We start from the raw sequence: 22154 nt of genomic DNA on the forward strand, positions 1-22154 counted from the left end.
AGGGAGTGTTTCCGGGACTGGTTTCCTATACAAATACAGTACCGGAACCGGGAATTCCCGGGTCCCGCCATACAAAGTCAGAACCGGCAGCATTCCCTAACTGATAGAGAATGCCTTAAGACATTAAATCCGCCATTTGTACTTATTTTTATTGTGCAATTAAGTTTAAATATATAAATAAATAACAGTTTAAGGCAGAGGCAAGTTACTCTATGGTTAACGATAGGTGCTAGTGCTGCACTCTGGCTGCAGAACATTGCAGTAATACCCCCTATTAACCTTTTCCTTTTTGAACGCCACGCCTATCGTACGTGGCGCGTAATCATGAACCTTGTCGGTACGCATGAAGGTTGATATTGGGCTGTAGCCGCCCGCGTCATATGACGTCTTTGGCGGTCAAAAGGTTAATAACGACATAAAATCAAAATAAAAGTTATTTCATTTTTAATTAACACACTTCTGATAAAACATTTTTCGACACTCGCTCATCATAGATTTGGTGCTTAAATAAAATTAAAAAAACATATTTTATATAACAATGATTTATTCACAACAAACCCAATCACTAACACGCACAAATTAGTAAATTATACATAAATAGAATAAATTACTCTCCCTTTATGTCCTTAAATATCAACATCCAAAATATCCTTACTACAACTGAGCAATAATGTCTATTTCTACTTACGATAGTGTCCCTCCTATAGGTGTGAAAGTTAGAAACGATATTTCATACATAATACAAAAAACTTTTAATTTTGCACGATAATGCGCCACGTCTCTCAAACTAATGTTTCGCGAATGACGTCAACTGACTAGGGAATGTTCCCGGCACTGTGTATGTCGAGAACCGGGAATTCCCGGTTTCGGTACTCTATTTGTAAAACTAGTCCCGGGAGCACTCCCTGCAACTGACGCGCTCTTCTACAGCAATTACATACAATTCTGTCAGCAATACAGCTTCATTTCGCATAACGATAGCGGCAAACAACTGAATAACTTCTTTAATGGCTGGTATACACGCATAACAGTTTGATAATTTGAAATAGAGGTGGATTGTCACAGAAAACTTTGTAGCCACAATAAATTTACTGCCATTTACGCATGATTAAAACTTTTAGAACGCCATTTGACTTTGATCCTTATTATTTCACTGATATGTGTTAAATTTGTTAAATATCAAGTGGCGCCATCTAATAGATCAATGGCCAAATGTGTGGCGGCAACGTTTCGAGCGATGCCCGGTAAGATAACGCCACTTTTAGATATTTAACAAATTTAACACATATCAGTGAAAGAATCAAAGTCAAATGGCGTTCTAAGTTTTAATCGGCAGCAGTAAATTTACTGTTTCTATAAAATTTTCTTTGACAATGCACCTCTATTTCTAATTCTCTTTGGTACAAGCCACTGGAGAAGTTCTTTAATTGGTATTCGTATTCTCGCGCAATGAATTCTAAATACAATTTTTTTTTTCTTAATGGCTGTTATGCTTGGTCGGACAGAAATGCGCAGTTACTGGTCAAAAAGTATAGAAATTTTATATATGTAATAGTGTCAAATGCATGGAAATAGTTATTTGTGTCTCAAGGGAGGAAAAGTAGCAAATTTCGTGCCGCGTGTAAAATTGTTACCCGAGCCAAAGGGTGGCAAACACGCGGGATAAAATGTACTACGGTTCCTCCCGTGGTGCGCATACTATTTTTCTGCTCGACGGAGGCGGAAAGCGGCAACTTCGTATAGCGCAGCGGAAGCAAAGTTGACGTTTTCCGCCCGGAGGGCAGAAAAAATAATTGCCATAAGATAAACCGGGCAACAAAAACAGTTTTCTGAAAGTAACATTGGCTGTAGAAAACGTACAAACAGTACACGTAATATGAATAATATAAAATGCAACAAAACAATATAAAATTAAATACTTTCACAGCCAAAATGTGGTGTTAATATTAATATATGATACTTACAATAAATAATAAATAAGGAAATCTAAGTATAAGTCATTTGAACAAATATACAAGTTGGTGAAAGCGGTACCTATGTTTCTTTTTTTAAATGTATTTTATTAAAAAAATTGAGACACATTTGTGTACTTTTTCTTGGTATATTTGATAATATGTACAACATTGTACATCCGTAACGAGTTTCCATTCCCACGTATAGTATTATGATTGTTATATACTATTAAAAATATATCATACAGTATGATATATCAGAGTTGGGCAAAAAATATCTATTTACGAATTACCGGGAAGATAACGAAGTCATCTTATATTTGAAATAACTAAATAATCCGTCATTTGTTATTTTGAATTTATCTAGATCAGTTTCATTTTTATCTAGATAAATTATTGGGATTTTAAATAAAAGATGAATATCAGTAGTACAGTCATGTAGAACTAGAAGTGGTCGTCTTGCCCTCTAATATTGGTGATTTGGAGACATGCTGAAATCTAGCTAGAAGACGACATTGCAGCGTTTATGAAATTTTTCTGATTTCATGAGCAATGTTAATGTGACGGTTTGACCCGACGTGACATTCTCTAAGGACCGTGCGCGTTGGGGGGTCTGCCATCTTGTGGTCTGAATCGGAACCATAAACATGCACATGTACACGTCACGTGTTTTCTTGTGCATAGTAGGTTCTGCCATCTTGTGGGCTACATCGGAACAATAAACATCACATTTACGCCTCGCGCCAAAAATCTAACGGCTCCTGTGCTGCCGCCTACAGTTCATGCACGCTGCCTATATACATTTATTATTATAAGCTTACTTCGATAACGAGGTCAGGGCTATTACCGCGAAAATCGAAGTTCGTCAATTGCGAGCATGTTCACAAACGTGCAGTTCGGTAGATCGGCCAAGATAATCAGCAATCTAAAGTTACCTAATTTAATTTATGAAATTTATTGTGCGGAAGGTAACATAACATAATAGGTTGTAAGTTGATACTAGCAAATGTGGACTGTATTAATTGTCTGAGAATAAATAATTTTTATTTTTATTTTTATTTTATTTTATTTTATTTTTCTCTGTCACTCTAATTACGTATTAGTGAGAGTAAAGGAGAAAGATCCCCGCAATTTGCGAATTTCGGTTTTCGCGGTAGGCCCCCAGTTATCTCGATCTAGATAATTTATCTGAATAAAAAAGTTGTCAACGCACTATTTGTGATTGAATTTATCTTCGAATAATTTTATTTGAAATAATTATCTAAATAACTCCCAACTCTGATTATACTCTACAAGCTCTTGTCGATTGTGCTTTTTGGCGAGCTAATATTAGGCTATCATGCATGTTCTCATAAGGATCTGTTTTCCGCATCCTGGTCTTGCTGCTTGATTAGGTTCCAATAGAAACCTTTCTGCTTCTTCAGCTGTTCGTGGGTTCCCATCTGAAAAATTAGACAAACATAATTAACATAAACTTGACTTAAATTTTTCTATGCCTAATGGCAAAACATGGTGATACGCTACTATAATTATAAGACCTATTATGTACCTGTGTTTACAAGTAAACGTATTGATTTGATTTGATTTGATAAAACGATAATCAAAGAATTAACATAATTGATAGTCTTCATAGATGTAGTATATGGAGCGTGCATGAACTGTAGGCGGCAGCACAGGAGCCGTCAGATTTTTGGCGCGAGGCGTAAATGTGATGTTTATTGTTCCGATGTAGCCCACAAGATGGCAGAATCCACTATGCACAAGAAAACACGTGACGTGTATAAATGTAAATGTTTATTGTTCCGATTCAGGCCACAAGATGGCAGACCCTCCAACGCGCACGGTCCCTATAGTTTCTATAGATATGAAATACGCCCGTGAGGGACAGAACATACTCAATGCATTGCAATTAAAAACATGTTTTAAGGTTCCTGACAACATACCAAACATAACCTACGTAATCTGGCCGGGTTATTTATTACCAACCATCTTCTTCTTTATTTGCCATGCCCTAACGGACGTCGGCGACCACCTTTGCCATCTCTCTTCTGCTCTTGGCCATTCTTGCCAGTATGGCTGCGTTATTCACGTTCGTCCATTTCTTAATATTGTTAAGCTAGATGAACCTCCTTCTTCCCCTTCCCCTCTTGCCATCAATTGCCATAAACCACTCTAAATTTATGGTGGAGAATTGAAAAAAAGTTAAGACGTGACAAGGACAAACAATAATAACGCTTTTTCTACTACTCCTACTGAGAGATAATACATACTACATTCATGGTATTCGCACTGTATATGATTGTGGCGCCGCCCTGGCGGGTGTTGGGTACATTAGTCATCTGAGAGTTGAGTTGAGTCAAATAGTATGAGAAGGTCGTCCATGAATGTTCACATAACGCCTTACGATGTTATCGCTTTTATGTCCCCCTTGTACCATATTTTATTGTTTGTGTACAGGTTAAATTGGGCAGTCAGGTTTTTGTTCCGTCTTGTTTTCCTGACGTAGGTATTTGACCCTAGCAATCAAGGCGATATATCCGAGTGGGTCCTCATCAGACTTCATTGGATATAGAGCTCGTAAATTATTGAATCAAATCAATTAATTTTAATGCAATAAATCAAATTTATTAGCATATACCTTGTTTATTTTAGGCTTCATCCCCTATAGCCTAGACCCTTATTTACTAAATTTCAGTATTACCTTCCAAAGGTTTCAATAGAGATGGTTGAGGAAAGTAGCAGTATTTCAACTTACAAAGCTAATACTCTACTCTACTGCAGTAGAGTTTAGCCAGGCTAAGACATTACACCCTCTACACACTACACACTTCGCTGAAGGGTCCCCAGCAAGCTCGGTCCTACATACAAACGTAGTTACGCTCTCATTTTAATAAGACTAGCTAGATTGCTCTGAAACTTTGTACTTACAATAGGACAATAAGGTATACCTAGTCCTGTAATTAGTTCATGTAGCTTCAGATACCATAGTTAAAAAAATACAGCGAATTTAAGTTTTCAAACATAACTTGTTTTTTCTCTATTTCGTTTGTTTTATAAACTACAGCTATATAAACTAATAATTACAGGACTAGATATATCTCATGTCATTGTGTGTGCAAAGTTTCATTACAATCCAAAACGTTTTAAAATTAGAACGACACTCCGTTTGTGTGGGAAGGTGAAACTCTGCCGAGTGTACCGGGGACTCTAAATTACGTGCTGGCGCTGCTACGTAATATTTTATTCACAATAACTGTTAATTACAATATATAATATAAAATAAGTTAAAATAATTCGATCCGTAATAATAATGAACTTTGAAATAATTATATTTGTGTAAATAATGTTTACATCTATAAAATAATAATGTGCGATCCTATTAAATAGATATGAGTTTACATGTAAAATAACTATATTTTATCAATAAAGTTTTAATTGATTTTTGATTAATAATAAATAAAGCCGTACCTCGACAATCTTCCCTCGATTCAATACAACAATGACGTCAGCGTTCATAACAGTAGATAGTCGATGAGCGATCACGAGCACCGTCCGTCCCTTGGCGGCCGTCTCCAATGCTGTCTGGACTACTTTCTCACTCGCAGAGTCTAAAGCGCTGAAAAATTAAATTCTAATTTAATCTGAGACTTTACTATAAATAAATAAATAATATTAATTAATAATAATTGAGTAATTGGCTCTGTAATATATTTATTTATTTATTCAAACTTTATTGCACAAACAAAGAAAAATGTACAAATGGCGGACTTAATGCCAAAAGGCATTCTCTACCAGTCAACCATTGGGGTCAAACAGAGACATATATGTTGGTGCAGAAGATATTCATAAATTATTTAACCGAAAAACGAAATATTATACATACATTTAAAACATAATAAAAATAAAGCTACAAAACTATGATCAAATACTATTACTTATATGATATACAAAAGATAAACTAATACATATTACTACATGCTTATACATACAAGATGGAGAACATTATTTAAATTATATTGTAAGTTATATACAAGGTGCCCGTGAGCGTTGCGAGACATTTTAACTAAGCATTCCTGGTAATATTTAGAAACTAAAATGTCATATAAAATTTTCTGGATAAGGCGTAGTTTCAGAGATAATTAAATGTTTTTCGAAATCATTATGTCGTCATAAGTCGGTACAAAACACATTTTTGACTTCGGTATTGCCACTTTGAGGTCTAGTCTGAACAAACCTATTGATTGACATCGAAAAATTAAAAAATTGTAGGTATTCGAGAGGCTATTCGCTGTCATTAGTGTGTCTACATCTCTCTCTAACATCGTGCCGTCTCTTACCTAGTGGCCTCGTCCAGTATTATAATAGGCGGGTTCTTCAGTACAGCGCGCGCTATCGCTATCCTTTGCTTTTGCCCGCCGCTGAGCGCCATGCCTCTCTCTCCCACCATCGTGTCGTAGCCGGCGGGGAAGCCGAGGATGAAATCGTGAGCGTTCGCTGTCATGGCTGCGCGATACACCTAAACATATAATAAAGAAAATAAATGTTTAAATCTCCATTCCCATCATCCTCGATGCGATATCGGGACAGAAAATAGAATCAAAAAGAAATTATGTAAAAAAAAAGCGGCCAAGTGCGAGTCGGACTCGCGCATGAAGGGTTCCGTACCATTTAAGACGTATTAAAAAAAAATCTACTTGCTAGATCTTGTTCAACATTTTACCACTTTGGACACACATTTTACCACTTTGGGACTGTCTCTCGCGCAAACTATTCAGTTTAGAAAAAAATGATGTTAGAAACCTAAATATCATTTTTGAAGACCTATCCATAGATACCCCACACGTATGGGTTTGATGAAAAAATTTTTTTTTTAATTTATTGACGTATTAAAAAAAAACTATTCACTAGATCTCGTTCAAACCAATTTTCGGTGGAAGTTTGCATGGTAATGTATATCATATATTTTTTTTAGATTTTTCATTCTGTTATTTTAGAAGTTACAGGGGGGGGGACACACATTTTTTCACTTTGGAAGTGTCTCTCGCGCAAACTATTCAGTTTAGAAAAAAATGATATTAGAAACCTAAATATCATTTTTGAAGACCTATCCATAGATACCCCACACGTATGGGTTTGATGAAAATTTTTTTTTTTTTTAATTTTTATGACGTATTAAAAAAAAAACTACTTACTAGATCTCGTTCGAACCAATTTTCGGTGGAAGTTTGCATGGCAATGTATATCATATATTTTTTTTAGATTTTTCATTCTGTTATTTTAGAAGTTACAGGGGGGGGGGACACACATTTTTTCACTTTGGAAGTGTCTCTCGCGCAAACTATTCAGTTTAGAAAAAAATGATATTAGAAACCTAAATATCATTTTTGAAGACCTATCCATAGATACCCCACACGTATGGGTTTGATGAAAAATTTTTTTTTTTTTAATTTTTATGACGTATTAAAAAAAAACTACTTACTAGATCTCGTTCGAACCAATTTTCGGTGGAAGTTTGCATGGCAATGTATATCATATATTTTTTTTAGATTTTTCATTCTGTTATTTTAGAAGTTACGGGGGGGGGGACACACTTTTTACCACTTTGGAAGTGTCTCTCGCGCAAACTTTTCAGTTTAGAAAAAAATGATATTAGAAACCTCAATATCATTTTTAAAGACCTATCCATAGATACCCCACACGTATGAGTTTGATGAAAAAAGATTTTTTGAGTTTCAGTTCTAAGTATGGGGAACCCCCAAAATTTATTGTTTTTTTTCTATTTTTGTGTGAACATCATAATGCGGTTCATAGAATACATCTACTTACCAAGTTTGAACAGTATAGCTTTTATAGTTTCGGAAAAAAGTGGCTGTGACAGAATCGGACAGACAGACGGACATGACGAATCTATAAGGGTTCCGTTTTTTGCCATTTGGCTACGGAACCCTAAAAAGGTCGGTAGGGAGACGCGGCCTGCAACTCCGTTTCCCGCCGAGATTTGTATAGTGGTTTTCTCAAACTTGCAATTAAATAATTAAAAAAAAAGGATGATGATGATGATGATGATGATTGTTTCATGTCTTAATGTGATAGGTTATTCCGTGCATGGGGTATTGAAGGGGAATAAAAATGTAATTATTTTGGCGCTATCACGCACGCCATTACGCTTTTTTTCTTTTTCTTTCTTTCTTTTTTTTTCTTTTTTGCGTTTTTTGTTGATACCGAAAGGGGAACGAAAATTTGATTATTTTTACGTTACGACGCACGGTTTAGGAGATACAGCCCTATAAAGATTTCTGCATGACTGAAAAAAATTAAACTTTTTGGGGCTGTATCTCCTAAACCGTGCGTCGTAGCGCAAAAATAATGAAATTTTTGTTCCCCTTTGAATCCCTGAAATAATATATAACAAACACAAAAAAGAAAAAAAAAACACAAAAAAGACTTAAAAATGAAAAAAAAGCATACTGGCAGAATTTTGCTTATAGGTTTTTTACGGTTGAATGCCAAGAGGTGCCATAATTTGACGTTTAAAAACAAAAGAAGGTTGCCTTACAGGCCTAGGTGTGTAAGGCTGTATGAAATTCCTTTACATATCATCTTCACTCATCACACCTGATATGTAGTATTTCCGGACCTAATTTGAAGTAAGTCATGTCAACATTTCATTACAAGTTTGAGAAAAGTATATATTCGTGACTGACCTCATCATCGCTGGCCTCCGGGCGGCCGTACCGGATGTTCTCCCTCGCGCTGGAGGCGAACAGCACCGGCTCCTGGCTGATGAGGCCCAGGGCTCGCCCGCGGAGCCACTTGGCATCCATTTCCCTGACGTCTATGCCGTCTATGGTGACTTGGCCTTCGTTTACGTCATAAAATCTGAAAAAAATGTCCGCTGGTGATCGTTAAATAAATAAAAAAGCCCAGTATATGATGAATTTCCACTTATCTCCGCCCCACGTCACCATCATACATGAGGAGGGGACATCTGAGAATGATTTATATGAAAACGCCTATTCCCGACTGTACCCGGCGGCGACAAATGGGAATACACCAAATATATGGCTAATTATTTTGGGCGAATTTAGCAACTTGAGCGCATGCTTTGAGCTTAGAATCAATTTTATAGATGTAGTATGTAAAGTAGATTTTGAAGCCGTTTCGTATGTTTTACGGGTTGCTTTTGTTATCACTGACCAAAATTTGAGGGGTGAATATGTAGGTCATACTGAACAACTTTTACTATGGCGACAACCCGGAAATCGCGAAAGCACCCTGTATGACAGTATCCATACCTTTCCAGCAAAGCTGCTATAGTAGATTTCCCGTTGCCCGAAGTACCGACGATGGCTATAGTTTTTCCCGCTGGTATCTTCAAGTTGAAGTTCTTCAAAACTATCTGCAATTTACAATATTACGATTATATAAGGTATCAAAATCAACACTTAAATGTCACCATTCAGTATATTCCTGTTTGTCCCCGCTGCACGTGACCACCGCCATAGGTACATGAGGCAGGAACAAATGGGAATGATTTATAGGGACCGTGTGCGTTGGAGGGTCTGCCATCTTGAATCGTGGCCTGAATCGGAAACATAAACATGTACATTGACACTTCACATAAGATAAGATAAGATAAGATAAGATAAGATAATCATTTATTTGATAAAACACGAGTTGATAAGCTGTTAGTATACAAATTCAGTTCTTTACATGTTCGGCTGGAATTTCAGCATTCAAATATTAATCACAAAAATAAATTACAAATATAAAAGAAGCCGTACTGAAAAATATTGGGAAAAAAAATGTCAATGTGTGTCAATGTCAAATTACTAAACTAAATTATCTAAAAAGTATGAATTTTAAAATGTTGTATTGATTCACTAATGTCATAAAAACAATGTTCCAATGTTGATGCGTCGGTATCTCTAGGTCGTATTTGTGCCGTTTATCGCTGCCCTTTTTTTTAAACAATTGTATATTATTTTTAACAATTTTACACATTTCAAAGACGTACAAGGATGGTAAAGGGAGTATCTTTTGTCTCTTGAATAATGGCCTGCAGCTATCTAGGTAGTGGGCCCCGCACAATGACCTCACACATTTTTTTGCGCTTTAAATACTCTATCGGACTCGGTAGAGTTGCCCCATATTATTAAGCCGTATCGAATTTGTGAAGATACATAGCCGTGAAAGGCTGCGGTTGCAGCCGCTTCAGAGACAATAGAACGCAAACGATACAAGACATAAACAAAACGATCTAGCTTATTACACAAGTAGTTGATATGGGCTTTCGAATTGCAAAATATATCCATATGAATACCTAAGAAAACTGCAGCATCAGTTTCCTTAAGTTGCACGCTATTGAAGTCTGTAGTTACATCAAAAGATTTACTTTTGTAAGTTTGGAATTGGACCAATTGTGTTTTTTTTAGATTTACATTGAGATTATTATCATCTAATCATTTCTTAACACGCCAAAGCAAGAAGCTAGTTGTTCATTGTATCAATAACGTACTAAAATATCATGGAGAATTGATAATATTTAGAAGTGGAAAAACGTTTTCTCTGTTTGTATGGACGATCAGGTGGAATACATTTTTTTATACTACGTCGGTGGCAAACAAGCATACGGCCCGCCTAAGAGTAAGCAGTCTCCGTAGCCTATGGACATCTGCAACTCCACTTACTTCCCTCTTAAGCGTCTTAGCATGGTCTATGGTACTAGTTTTTATTACCGCTTCGGGCCGCGTTGGGTATGCGAAAGTGACGTCCTTGAATTCGATGTCTCCGTGGAACTCGTGGTATTTGATCACTTGCGTGCCCGATGTGTCCATTTTTGGCTCCTTGTTGATGTACTGGAAGTTAAAAAATGTGTTATATCTTTCGTAGTCCAACTCTTAAGAATAAAGTTTGACACGTGACAACTAACTTACAGCTCTTCCATGAGATAAGTTTAAACAAATATATTTCGCTCGGACTTGTCTGTACATGTATTACGGGCGAATAAAAAATAACTAACATCATTCAGATATGGCTTTGATGTCAAATATATGTTCGATATTTTTTCAATTTTATTTATTTGATTAAACAAAACGTCAGGTGACACCCTCTAATTATCACTAGGTGAAACTCACTAATTACCACCACAAGTTCATAGCTATAATTAATCATATTGCTACTGAAATAAAGTTGATAGTTTTGCTTGTCACCTGACGAAAATAAGTAGATTAGAAATCAATTCAGAGTTTGTAATCTTCGTTATCTACTAACAAATGATGTAATCCGCAACAGGCTTCGTCAATCTTAACCACTAAATATATTTTTTTATATATGTTCTAATTGGCCTGAAAGTCTAAGAGATAATAAATACGCTCTTACCTCAAACACGGCGACAAGCGTTTACTCCCTTCACGACTGAACCAAATAACAAGGAGAGCTGTGCGACCGACCTCTGGACAATTTGGGCGTTGATATGGAAAGCTATAACATCACTGATACAATGGTCAGACCATTGTAACTTCATTCAAGAATCGACTTTAATGACATAGGCATACGGTCTCACCTCGAACACTCGGCCACCGGCGCTTACTCCCTTCACAACTGATCGAAACAGCAAGGAAAGCTGTGCGACCGCCCTCTGGACAGTTTGGGCGTTGACTAGGAAAGCTATAACATCACCGATATCTGGCCATCTGTATACCTTCATTCAAGAATCGACTCTAATGACATAAACATAAGGATCACCTCAAACACGCGGCCACCGGCGCTTAGCCCCTTCACAACTGAACCAAACAGCAAGGAGAGCTGTGCGACGGACCTCTGGACAGTTTGAGCGTTGACTAGGAAAGCTATAACATCACCGATATCTGGCCATTGGTGTACCTTCATTCAAGAATCGACTCTAATGACATAAGCATAAGGTCTCACCTCAAACACGCGGCCACCGGCGCTTAGTCCCTTCACAACTGAACCAAACAGCAAGGACAGCTGTGCGACCGACCTCTGCACAGTTTGAGCGTTGACTAGGAAAGCCATGACGTCACCAGCAGACATCTGACCGTTGGCCATTAGATGACCACCGAGGAACATTGTGGCTAGGACCATTCTGAAACAGGAAATAATAATAGATAAATCGGCCAAGAGCATGTCGAGCCATGCTCAGTGTAGGGTTTCGTAGTTACCATTCGGTGGCTATTAGTATCATGTACATTACGGACATAAGGGGTACTCCCTTCAAAATCATCTTAATCGGGTTTAGTATAATCAAAGAGAATCTAGTATAGAGGCATATATTGTCACAGTATGTAGTCAACGAAATTTACTGCCATCTTTCGACACAGGACGACACATGGGGACACCGTTTGATATTTAAATATCTACTCGAGTATAGGCCATATTTTTTTCCATTCGAACATATTTTTATTTTTGAGGCACAATTTTTTTCTTAGACTTTATTTATCTTATACGGAGTTATTTATATCTTTGGCATAATCCAAAGTCGAATAGCACTGACCCGTTCAGGAACAAATTGGTGCCAGCTTGGAACAGGCCGACGCCCAGCCCCAACTCTGTACTCAGCTCGGCCGCAGCATCGCATTCGCGCGCGAACATTTGCGCTTCGTTCTCTTCGCCCGCGAATGCTCGCACGGTGCGCATGTTGGATATCGCTTCTTCTGCTACTAGCGTCGCTTTTTCTATCTGTAAAAAAAAAACAAACACAGATTTAAAAGAGGTAAGAAAGTAGGGTAACTAAAAGAAAATTGTGATTTCATAACACGCTTTCTCGTGTTACGTACGATTTACACACATTCATAACTCGGTGCTCGAGGGTTAGCGCAATGGTTCAAACCCAAAAATTGAGTATGTGTGCGTGTGAAATGAGCTAGTCATGAAGTCACAGATTTTATCTTAATCGCGTTTAAGAGCCTCGAAAACCTCGGCCAATGGTCATACTTATTGTATGGACTGATGTTTATCTGATATGCCTATTTGTACGTTCCCTTCCCCCACAATAATCAGTAGACTGTTTTGTACAGAAAATTCTCAGATACTTTAAGTCTATAGTTTTAATTGGGTTGTAACTGCCAATTGTTCAATATCTATATTGGGCGCTGGGGGAATAATACTATCTGAAAAGTTGTTGTCTGTATTCTATTTTCAGCTTACTTACAAAGATGGTTTGCCGATTTCAAGCATGTCATTTTCGATTAAGTTTGACCTGATCGTGATCGGTTTTGTTAGGCAGTGAGAATTACTAGGATACAAAAGTAGAAACAATAACTATGAATATATAAATTATAAACTGAAATAGATATCACATACAAAAGAAAAAGTAACCACAGCCTCCAGTGCCCAGGACTGGGATGGGAACTTCTGCATTCGCGGCAGATGCCTCAACTACTCGGTCGCCCGAGTCACAGCGGTGTGCATCGAGGTTTCTCGAGTATATCCAATCTCTTAAAGGCTTACGGCGTCCATTGGCTAACTCTAAGGTAGAAAGAACAGTATGGTTCACAGTGAGAGTCTGAGCGTAGTACTGTTATCTGTTATCAGCTTTCGATAAGCTGCAACGAAGTGTTGGAACAATTTACCGTCACCAATCAGAAACTGCAAATCTTACTCGTAATGCTTAATATTAGTAAACTCTCTCTCCTTCTTTTTCTTTCTTACACATGTTCTGCTTTGTTCTGTTGCTATTCTGTTATAGTTTTAAATCTTAGTTTTAATTTTAATGTTGGGTGCCCTGAAAACTAGTGCCGCGTCTAACACACACGGCTTATGCTGAGCAGCATCCTATTTGGTGTACGTGACATTATTTACTTTGTTGTTCTTATGTATGTTTTTTCGCCTAATAAATATTATTCTATTCAATTATGTGCATATAAATTCAACAAGTACCTGTTGCTGTGCTTCTCTGGAGAGTTTCCTCAATAGCGATCCAATGAAAGTGCCCCCGATGACGACCGACGGCACACACACCATTGTCAGCCCGGTCAAGTGCGGGGATATGACTAGCAGACTCACTGCTGAGCCTACCACCTAAAATATAACCTTTTTGTTATATTCTAATTAACAAATGTTGGCTTAGTATAACATACTTTTGAATAAAAAACAATGTCGGGATAATAACCGTCTATAAGGAAAAACCGTCCACAAGCTTTTTAGTCGCTTTTAACTCTTGCGTACCTATAGGCGCCGGCAAACTTCTTGAACATGTGACCTTGCCTTTAAGTTCGTATAATTCTATCAATATTTGCGCGACAGAGATAGAAATACAGTACAAAGTTACACTGTTGTTGTGACACTGTTGTACTGTATTTCCATATTCTATTCTATTCCATAAGTTTGCCGGCACCTGTACTCCCCTGACTGTGTCTGAGCGACGTACATACATCTACGATTATGAGAGACCTTGCCTATGACGGACTTCCCTGCAATAAATTTTATATGCCGGTCTTCTCCTCATTGACCTTAAGGCTAAGTAATTAGTTGTATATTTGAAATTCATACCTGAGTTAAAGCTCTTAATCCTCCAGAAATCGTCTGTTTAAATGAGCTTTTAAAGTCTTGTACATCTACTGTTAACCTGAAAACAAGTAGATATATTATATTAAATAATGTATAAATTAACTTAAAGTTAGGTTTAATTGTACACTATTGTAATGAAAAAGATTAGGCGGGTCCACACAGAGCGAGCATACGCGCGAGGCAATTTCCTCACGCTCAAGGCGGCCAGTGTAGACGTGCCTCGGCCGAGGTGGCACGTACAGGCGATAAAAACGCGCGCGCCGCCTCGACTGAGGCACGTCTACACTGGCCGTTTTGTGCGTGCGTGCGCGTTCTGTGTGGACCCGCCTATTGGCGTTTGAGACATGGCAGTAAAAAATATAAAAATGCGTCATCTTCTCCCAGTATCCCATATTTAAAAAAAAACGTTTTAATAGAGAAAGTGGAGAATTTCAGTAAAATAGTCGTGGTTGTAAAAAATAGTTAGGTTCATATACTTCACATTCAAACCTCAGTCGTGCCGAATAAAGGTGCCACCACACCGCTGCTCAAAAACGGTGACGGTATGGAATCGCAGTGACGCACCATAAGCGTACGGTTTTTATCGCACCTTTATTATAAGAAGAAAAAAATTGCAAAAAAAATCGGTCAAGATCGTCAACAGACGACCTCAACTACTTGACGGAGCACATAAGGTAATTGAGGTTACCATACATAAGCGCTCCCATACAAATTTAGTATGGGAGCGCGAACACTTCACTAACACCTTATAAAACAAAGTCCCCCACCGCGTCTGTCTGTGTGTATGTATGTTCGCGATAAACTCGAAAAGTACTACGGATTTTTATGCGGTTTTCACATATTAAAGGGATTCTTGGGGAAGGTTTAGGTGTATAATGTGGTAACCCATGCGAAGCCGGAGCGGATCGCTGGTATTTGATATTTCTGTTACACTTACCACTCACTTAGGTATGTACCTGGCCTGTTATGGTAGAAAAATGGTGTAGAATACAAATCAGTTGCACCTACTTACTGCTAGAATCGTTAGCATTTTACCTACAAGTAAAATAGCACCTATGTATGGTGACTTCGTGTTCCTTAGTCCTTGTAAACGGTTCAAGCGACGTCTGCGTAGAGCGTGTCAGATAAATGACAGAGACGAGTTTTTTCAAAGCGAAAATGTCCAAAAAATGTGGAACGCTTCACGATTTTGCGTGTCATCCTTGCGCAGGGGCCATGCTAATCTTCTCTGTATCGTTCCAATTTTAGTATATGTACTGCCGAAGCAAGTACACTAAATAGGGTCATCCATTTGTATATATACCAACTGATTCTCAAAATTTCGTTATCGTGATGTACGTTTTTCGAAGTTATAAATATTAAACAATAGCCAAATTAGCAGTTTACTCCATAAAATAAAAACCAATTGTAATAAGCAAATTAAATTTAACACAAAAATGAAATATAGTTATGTAATATACTTTTAAAATGATAAAATACTCGACCCTCTTGCTGTTAATGCTCATTAGCGACACCTAGCGGCGAACTTACGAACTTTCACATGGGAGTTATAACGTTGTCGGTTATGCAAGAGTACTAAGTAGTGCATCACCTCGCCCATAGATAGCACTAATAACTAGAATTATTAAGATATGGCTTACCTATTGACAAGCTCTCCTGTCCGCTCCTGATCAAAGAAGGCCATATCCTGGTTGAGGATGGAGACAAATAGGTCCTGTTTCATCTGAGAAGCCACCCGCTCGCCAACTTGTGCCAATAAATGGATGTACATGAATGTGAATGCTGCCTGCAAGGTAATTATGCGTATTCAAAAATCAGTCACTAAATCCTTAATATTATAAATGTAAAAGTCACTATGTACTGTCTGTGTGTTACCTGTCTGTAAATTTGGTATGGTGATAGTATGAGGCCCGGGAAAGGACATAGGTTAGCTGTTAGTTATTATCAATCATTATTCCATGCAAACAAAGTCACAGGCAGAAGCTAAATCTAGTTATAATTCTTTTCTTCTACTTGTACAGTCGCCATCACATATATAGGAGCGGCCTACATAGTCAAAAATATCTGAACACTACCCCTAACGCCTTGACAATAGAGGCATATTCAGATATTTGTGAGCATCTTGGCTGCTCCAATCTAACTTATGGTGACTATACATACATAAATCTAACAGAACTAGCTAATTTCAAAATATTCACTCATATTTAAAACTTGTGCATCAAAGAGGGCAATGTACTGTAAACAGTTACCTATCTCATCTTTGAAAATTTTAAATTCTGAAATTTCCGTTGACTGAACGCGTTTTTTCTCGAAACTGTTGAATTTTTAGAATGGTCATCGATCTAACCTAACCTAATGCTAGCTAGCTTTGACAGGATGCCATTTCCAAAAGTTTTGAAAATTTAATGGATTATGAAAAAAATGTGTTCGGTCAAATGAAACATCTAGCAAACATATTTCGAAGTTGAGATATGCTACCCATTTAAACGGTGAATTATTTCATACCTGTCCAATGTATAATGATATGAGCTTCAAAGCAGGGAATTTGATCTCTTCTAAAAAGTCCACTGTCGGATTATTCTTCATGTTCGCCAGAACATTCACTATGACTCCCAACATCGCTGGGATGTACACATTTAGGAATGCAACCGCTAATGCTGACTGAAAACAATATGGTACTATTAGCTTGAAGGCAGACCTGGCACCAGACTATTTTGCAGAAGTGAAAGTTATTGGGAAGACTTGAAGCGAACTCAAGCACAAAGCTCAAGACGATCTAGATAGCGTCGCACTGTGGACGCCCTCTGCCCCATCTAGGGAACATAGGAAATAAGTCAAGTAAGTCAAGCTTCACAGCAAGGAATTTGATTATTTATTCGATCCTTAATACCAATACAATACTAATAACTTCAATAATCATTTTATACTAACACAGATGCATTTGTTTTCTTTTATTTCATTTTATAATGAAGCAAATTAAATACTATTTCCCAACACTATAGATTTAATATTGCTAGCAAACTTTCATCTAGACACACACATGATTGTCACTGACACAGAAAGTGATTTTAACCATGCCCATTTTTTAAAAGTAAATGTAAAGGGAGAAATAATCTTAGCACCTTTGCTGCGGCAATTAGTGTAACTCATAATTAACCATAATTTGCATGGGGTCTTTTGACCTCCTACCACAGTGAATGTGTTAACTGGAACAAAAATTGCATAGGGTAAACCATCTATTACTGGCCACCCTCCAATTACTGGCCATCTTATTATATGATAGTTATTTAGTTTACTTGAATTGTGTAAATAAATAAATAGAATTCTTATTTTAGCTATTTTAGTACAAGATAGCCAGTAATAGATGGTTTACTCTACTAGTTATTTTAGAAATACTTACAGCTATAGCACCCACTAACAACCATTTGTGTGGCCGTAGATACTCAAACAATCTTCTCCAATCAAACTTTGCACTATCATCATTAATATTAGGTCTCCGCTGTATTATCCTAGAGTTCTGTTGCGCCTTACATAATGCAGTTCCACTACTTAACAATAACTTCGCTCCTAAACCTAAACTAACGCCTGTACACAATTTCCAGGGGCTACAAATCAATAGGAAACCGGACTTTGAACTTTTTTCCGACGCATTTTTGGCTTCCGAAAAATAACGTCTCGCAACGTTTGCCGGCTTTTCCTTTACCAAGTTGGTAAAGTAACAACTGTTTTTTACTGGCAGCAACCTGAAAATATAAGAATTTAATTGAATTATTGATCAATTACGCAGAAAACACGACGTAACCACTTAGAATAGGTTATAGAATTTACCTTTGCCGCATTAAGTGGCTTGATTGAGTTTGTAGCAATTGCCACATTTTACGTGAGTTATTTTACTTGATGGGTAAAATTCAAGCTTAAAAAAGCATGGTTTATTTATTAATTAACGAAATTTTGTGTTGATTCGGTAATAACACATAAGTGTCAAAAGTGTCAAAGTGTCAATGTCATTGGAGTTTGAAGTTACGACGCTGTTTGAGGCTGTTTTCTTCACACTTTTCAGCCGGGCTAGCACATGATTGGCGGTGGGCGCGACAGTATCTCACGGCGAGATAGACTCCCGGTGAACCCGTCCCTTTTTAATCGACGTAGAAAAAGACGGGTAGTCGATCTCGTCGCGAGATACTGTCGCGCCAATCATGTGCTAGGCCTTCAGAAACAAGGAGCTTATTTTTCCTACAAAAACAATCATTGTTAATTTTTATCAAAGAATATAATACTGATTAGCAGAAAAACGATACCTCCATACAAAAAATGTCCCTTTCAAATGTTCGTTTAAATACAATTAGCGCGCTCATTGTATTGTATTTGTATAAGTACTTACCAATGGAACTAAAATTGACAACCGCTTTAGTCTGGCAGGAATTGGTAGTAACTTGGTCCCGAGTTCGAATCCCAGCGAGGGAATTTCTTTTTGTGTTTTTTCTTCTATTTTTTGTTGGGGTGAAGTGATTTAAATGAATATGTCTCAAGCAGAAAAATATTATGTTACATTTTTATCAAAATCTCAAGCATCGTTGGTCCAACGAGATAATGATTTATATATTTTGGAGTTCTTTGTATATAAAACGTCTCAAAATAGTTATATTAAATTAGAAATATTTCTCAAATAGTCCAAGCTAATTAAGAGTTAAGTTAGAGTTATACCAAGCTAAAGTGGCAGCGATTTTGACAGCACAGACTGTGAAAGTGTTATTTATGCGTCACTACCAACCCGGATTCGCACGGGTTATACAATATCTTAACAAATTATACATCTGAACCTTCCTTAAAAATCACCCTATTTATAGGTGAAAACCGCATGAAAATCAGTTTATCGCGAACATACAGACAGGCAGACGAGGCGGGGGATTTTGTTTTATAAAGAGTAGTGATAATTTCATAGATGTTTGACGTTTAAAATAACAGTTGCTCAGTCTGTGCTTTCAAAATGGCTGCAAACTTAGGTTGGTCTAACTCTTCCTTATTTATGGCGATGAGTAGGTTACTATGTACGATACATAGTTGTTATCGAGGAAATAATTATTAACAGTAAGGAGATTATGTACATCTTAACGGTTTGGCCTAGTGGGTAGTGACCCTGCCTACGAAGCTGATGGTCCCGGGTTCAAATCCTGGTCAGGCCATTTATTCGTGTGATGAGCATGAATATTTGTTCCTGAGTCATGGGTGTTTTCTATGTATTTAAGTATTTATAAATATTTATATATATTATATATATCATTGTCTAAGTACCCTCAACACAAGCCTTATTGAGCTTATTGTGGGACTTAGTCAATTTGTGTAATAATTAATGTCCTATAATATTTATTTTATTTATATTAATTTATTTATCTTAGCGACAGATTATAAATAAATAAATAAATATTATAGGACATTATTACACAAATTATATATTATATTTTTACTTTCAGATAAAATAAAAACACTAGCGGACCCCAGGCTCCCATGACCTGTGGCAAAATGCCGAGACAACGCGAAGATTATTGTTTATAAAATAAAAGCACAAATCAAGCGGTAAATAAGTACCGAAACGATTAAAAAAACTTGATACAAAATGTACGTATAGGTAGTAAATATTGAAATAGTCTAAATACCTCTTAATTTTTTCTAAACTCAGAAACGAAATAACAAGCACCAAACCTCGGGGCGCCCTCATAACTCACAAATACCGAATATCTCGCAATCACAGATGTTCGAGTACCGACCATTCTTTGGCCATTGTTTAACTCGAGTGGCGCGAATAACTCGATTATTTGTATATCGCCTTTTTGTTCCGAGGGGCTTAGAGCTCGAGTGGTTATAATAACATGTAGATTATGATTTTATTTGTATGATGTTTCGAGTACAACGCAACTGTGAGGCTGGAAAGTAATTGAAACGATTCATTGTTTTAGGTACCCACCTACAGTCAGTGTGCGATTGTGGCAATCTTGCGGCATGTCTGATTTTCCTCGAGTCCCAGCCATAGACAACGTCAAAAGCCCCTTCCAGGGTTATAACCGCGAAAATCTAAGTTCGTCAATTGCGGACATTTTTGTCTGTCACTCTAATTACGTGTTAGTGGAAGTAAAAGAGAAAGATCCCCGCAATTTGCGAATTTCGGTTTTCGCGGTAGATCCCCTAATTATGTGCGTGAATCGCGGCGCGACTTCGTGGAGCGGACATATCGCGACGTTGATTCACTCCACATTCGCACAACTTCACGGCGATTTGCAGCAAGATGGCGGAAAAGCATCAGCTAATCAAGTTTAACTGTTATTAGTTATCTCCGTAATTGAGCAGATTTTTCATTTTGTTTGGTTTGTAAATAAACTTCGCGTCTCCTTTCACGTGGGCCGTAAAACAGACAAAAAACGGGGAACAAGGCGCGAAGGCGTGAACAATCTGCGAAATCGACGCCATCTCGACACTTTGCGTTCGTGGCTTCGCGCCGTAAGGCCAAAGTCTCAGGGCTATAACCGCGAATATCGAAGTTCGTCAATTGCGGGCATTTTTCTCTGTCACTCTAATTACGTCTTAGTGAGAGTAAAAGAGAAAGATCCCCGCAATCTGCGAATTTCGATTTTTAGTTTTTTCATACCTACATTTTGTATAAATTTTGAGGGCTTACCGTAAACACCGAAATACGCAAATTGCAAGCATCTTTCTCTTTTACTCCAATTAAGGCGTAATTAGAGTGACAGAGAAAGATACCCGCAAGTAGCGAACTTCGGTGTTCGCGATAGGCCCTCTGGTATGTTTGGTATATATATGGATATCATAATTCTACACCTCTACTACATAGTCGTCCGCGGGCAGAAACTAATAGTATACAATAAAGTGTTTATTTATGTACATACACATGGCCCCGCTGTACGCTCAACTCGAGCGTCCACTCAGGTCCTACACTAACACGGTTAGCACACCCGTGCCGCATCCTAAAGTCGCATCAGTGTGATAGCCGCCTTAAGACAAATGTATGTGCATACCTCGCTATGACAATGACATTGTATCCTTAAGACATCTTACATTTTTGCTACGGCTCATTCCCATAAGCCCGCTTGAGGTCCGCTTGGCAAATAATCCCAAGAATTGGCGTAGGCACTAGTTTTACGAAAGCGACTTCCATCTGACCTTCCAACCCAGAGGGTAAACTAGGGTTTCCTCACGATGTTTTCCTTCACCGAAAAGCGACTGGTAAATATCAAATGATATTTCGTAATTACATAAGTTCCGAAGTTATGCACTCTAATTATGTCTTAGTTTAGTGAGAGTAAAAGAGAAAGATCCCCGCAATTTGCGAAAATCTGTTTTCGCGGTAGGCCCCCTGTTTCCGGTCGGGCACCCCTGCACTACTACATCATAGATAATGAATCCTAGAAGATTAGTGGTCTGTGATCTAAATCGACTATCGACCTACTTCAGCCTTATAGAAACAAAAACCCTTTTTTTATTATATAAGAGGCAAACGAGCAGAAAAATTGCCTGATGGTAAGCAATTACTGTCGGCCATGGACACCAACAACATCCGAGGGGTTGTTGTAAAACTTTAGGAAAAAAATATGAGTACCTAAGCGATTGAACATGAGCGGACTTAATAAACAAAATGAATATTTGGGATATTAATTTTCT

At 37.6% G+C, this 22154-nt stretch overlaps 1 protein-coding gene and 1 non-coding gene across 2 annotated transcripts; both read right to left on the minus strand.

Moving 5' to 3' along the window:
* Window positions 1-526: 526 nt before the first annotated feature.
* Window positions 527-18487, minus strand: LOC133527545 (mitochondrial potassium channel ATP-binding subunit). The gene is made up of 14 exons (XM_061864599.1): window positions 18312-18487; window positions 17884-18226; window positions 16989-17144; window positions 16124-16269; window positions 14466-14541; window positions 13854-13994; window positions 12469-12653; window positions 11883-12060; window positions 10691-10810; window positions 9248-9351; window positions 8657-8831; window positions 6290-6468; window positions 5421-5568; window positions 527-3394 (listed from the first exon to the last, which is right to left on the minus strand). Exons 1-14 carry the CDS (start codon window positions 18356-18358, stop codon window positions 3302-3304), a joined length of 2091 nt encoding a protein of 696 aa, XP_061720583.1. The 5' UTR covers window positions 18359-18487; the 3' UTR covers window positions 527-3301.
* Window positions 15649-15755, minus strand: LOC133528022 (U6 spliceosomal RNA). Its single transcript, XR_009800939.1, has one exon. It is a non-coding gene; the product is annotated as a U6 spliceosomal RNA (small nuclear RNA).
* Window positions 18488-22154: the final 3667 nt, after the last annotated feature.

Source organism: Cydia pomonella, chromosome 18, assembly GCF_033807575.1.
Source record: "Cydia pomonella isolate Wapato2018A chromosome 18, ilCydPomo1, whole genome shotgun sequence".
NCBI classification, from domain to species: domain Eukaryota; kingdom Metazoa; phylum Arthropoda; class Insecta; order Lepidoptera; family Tortricidae; genus Cydia; species Cydia pomonella.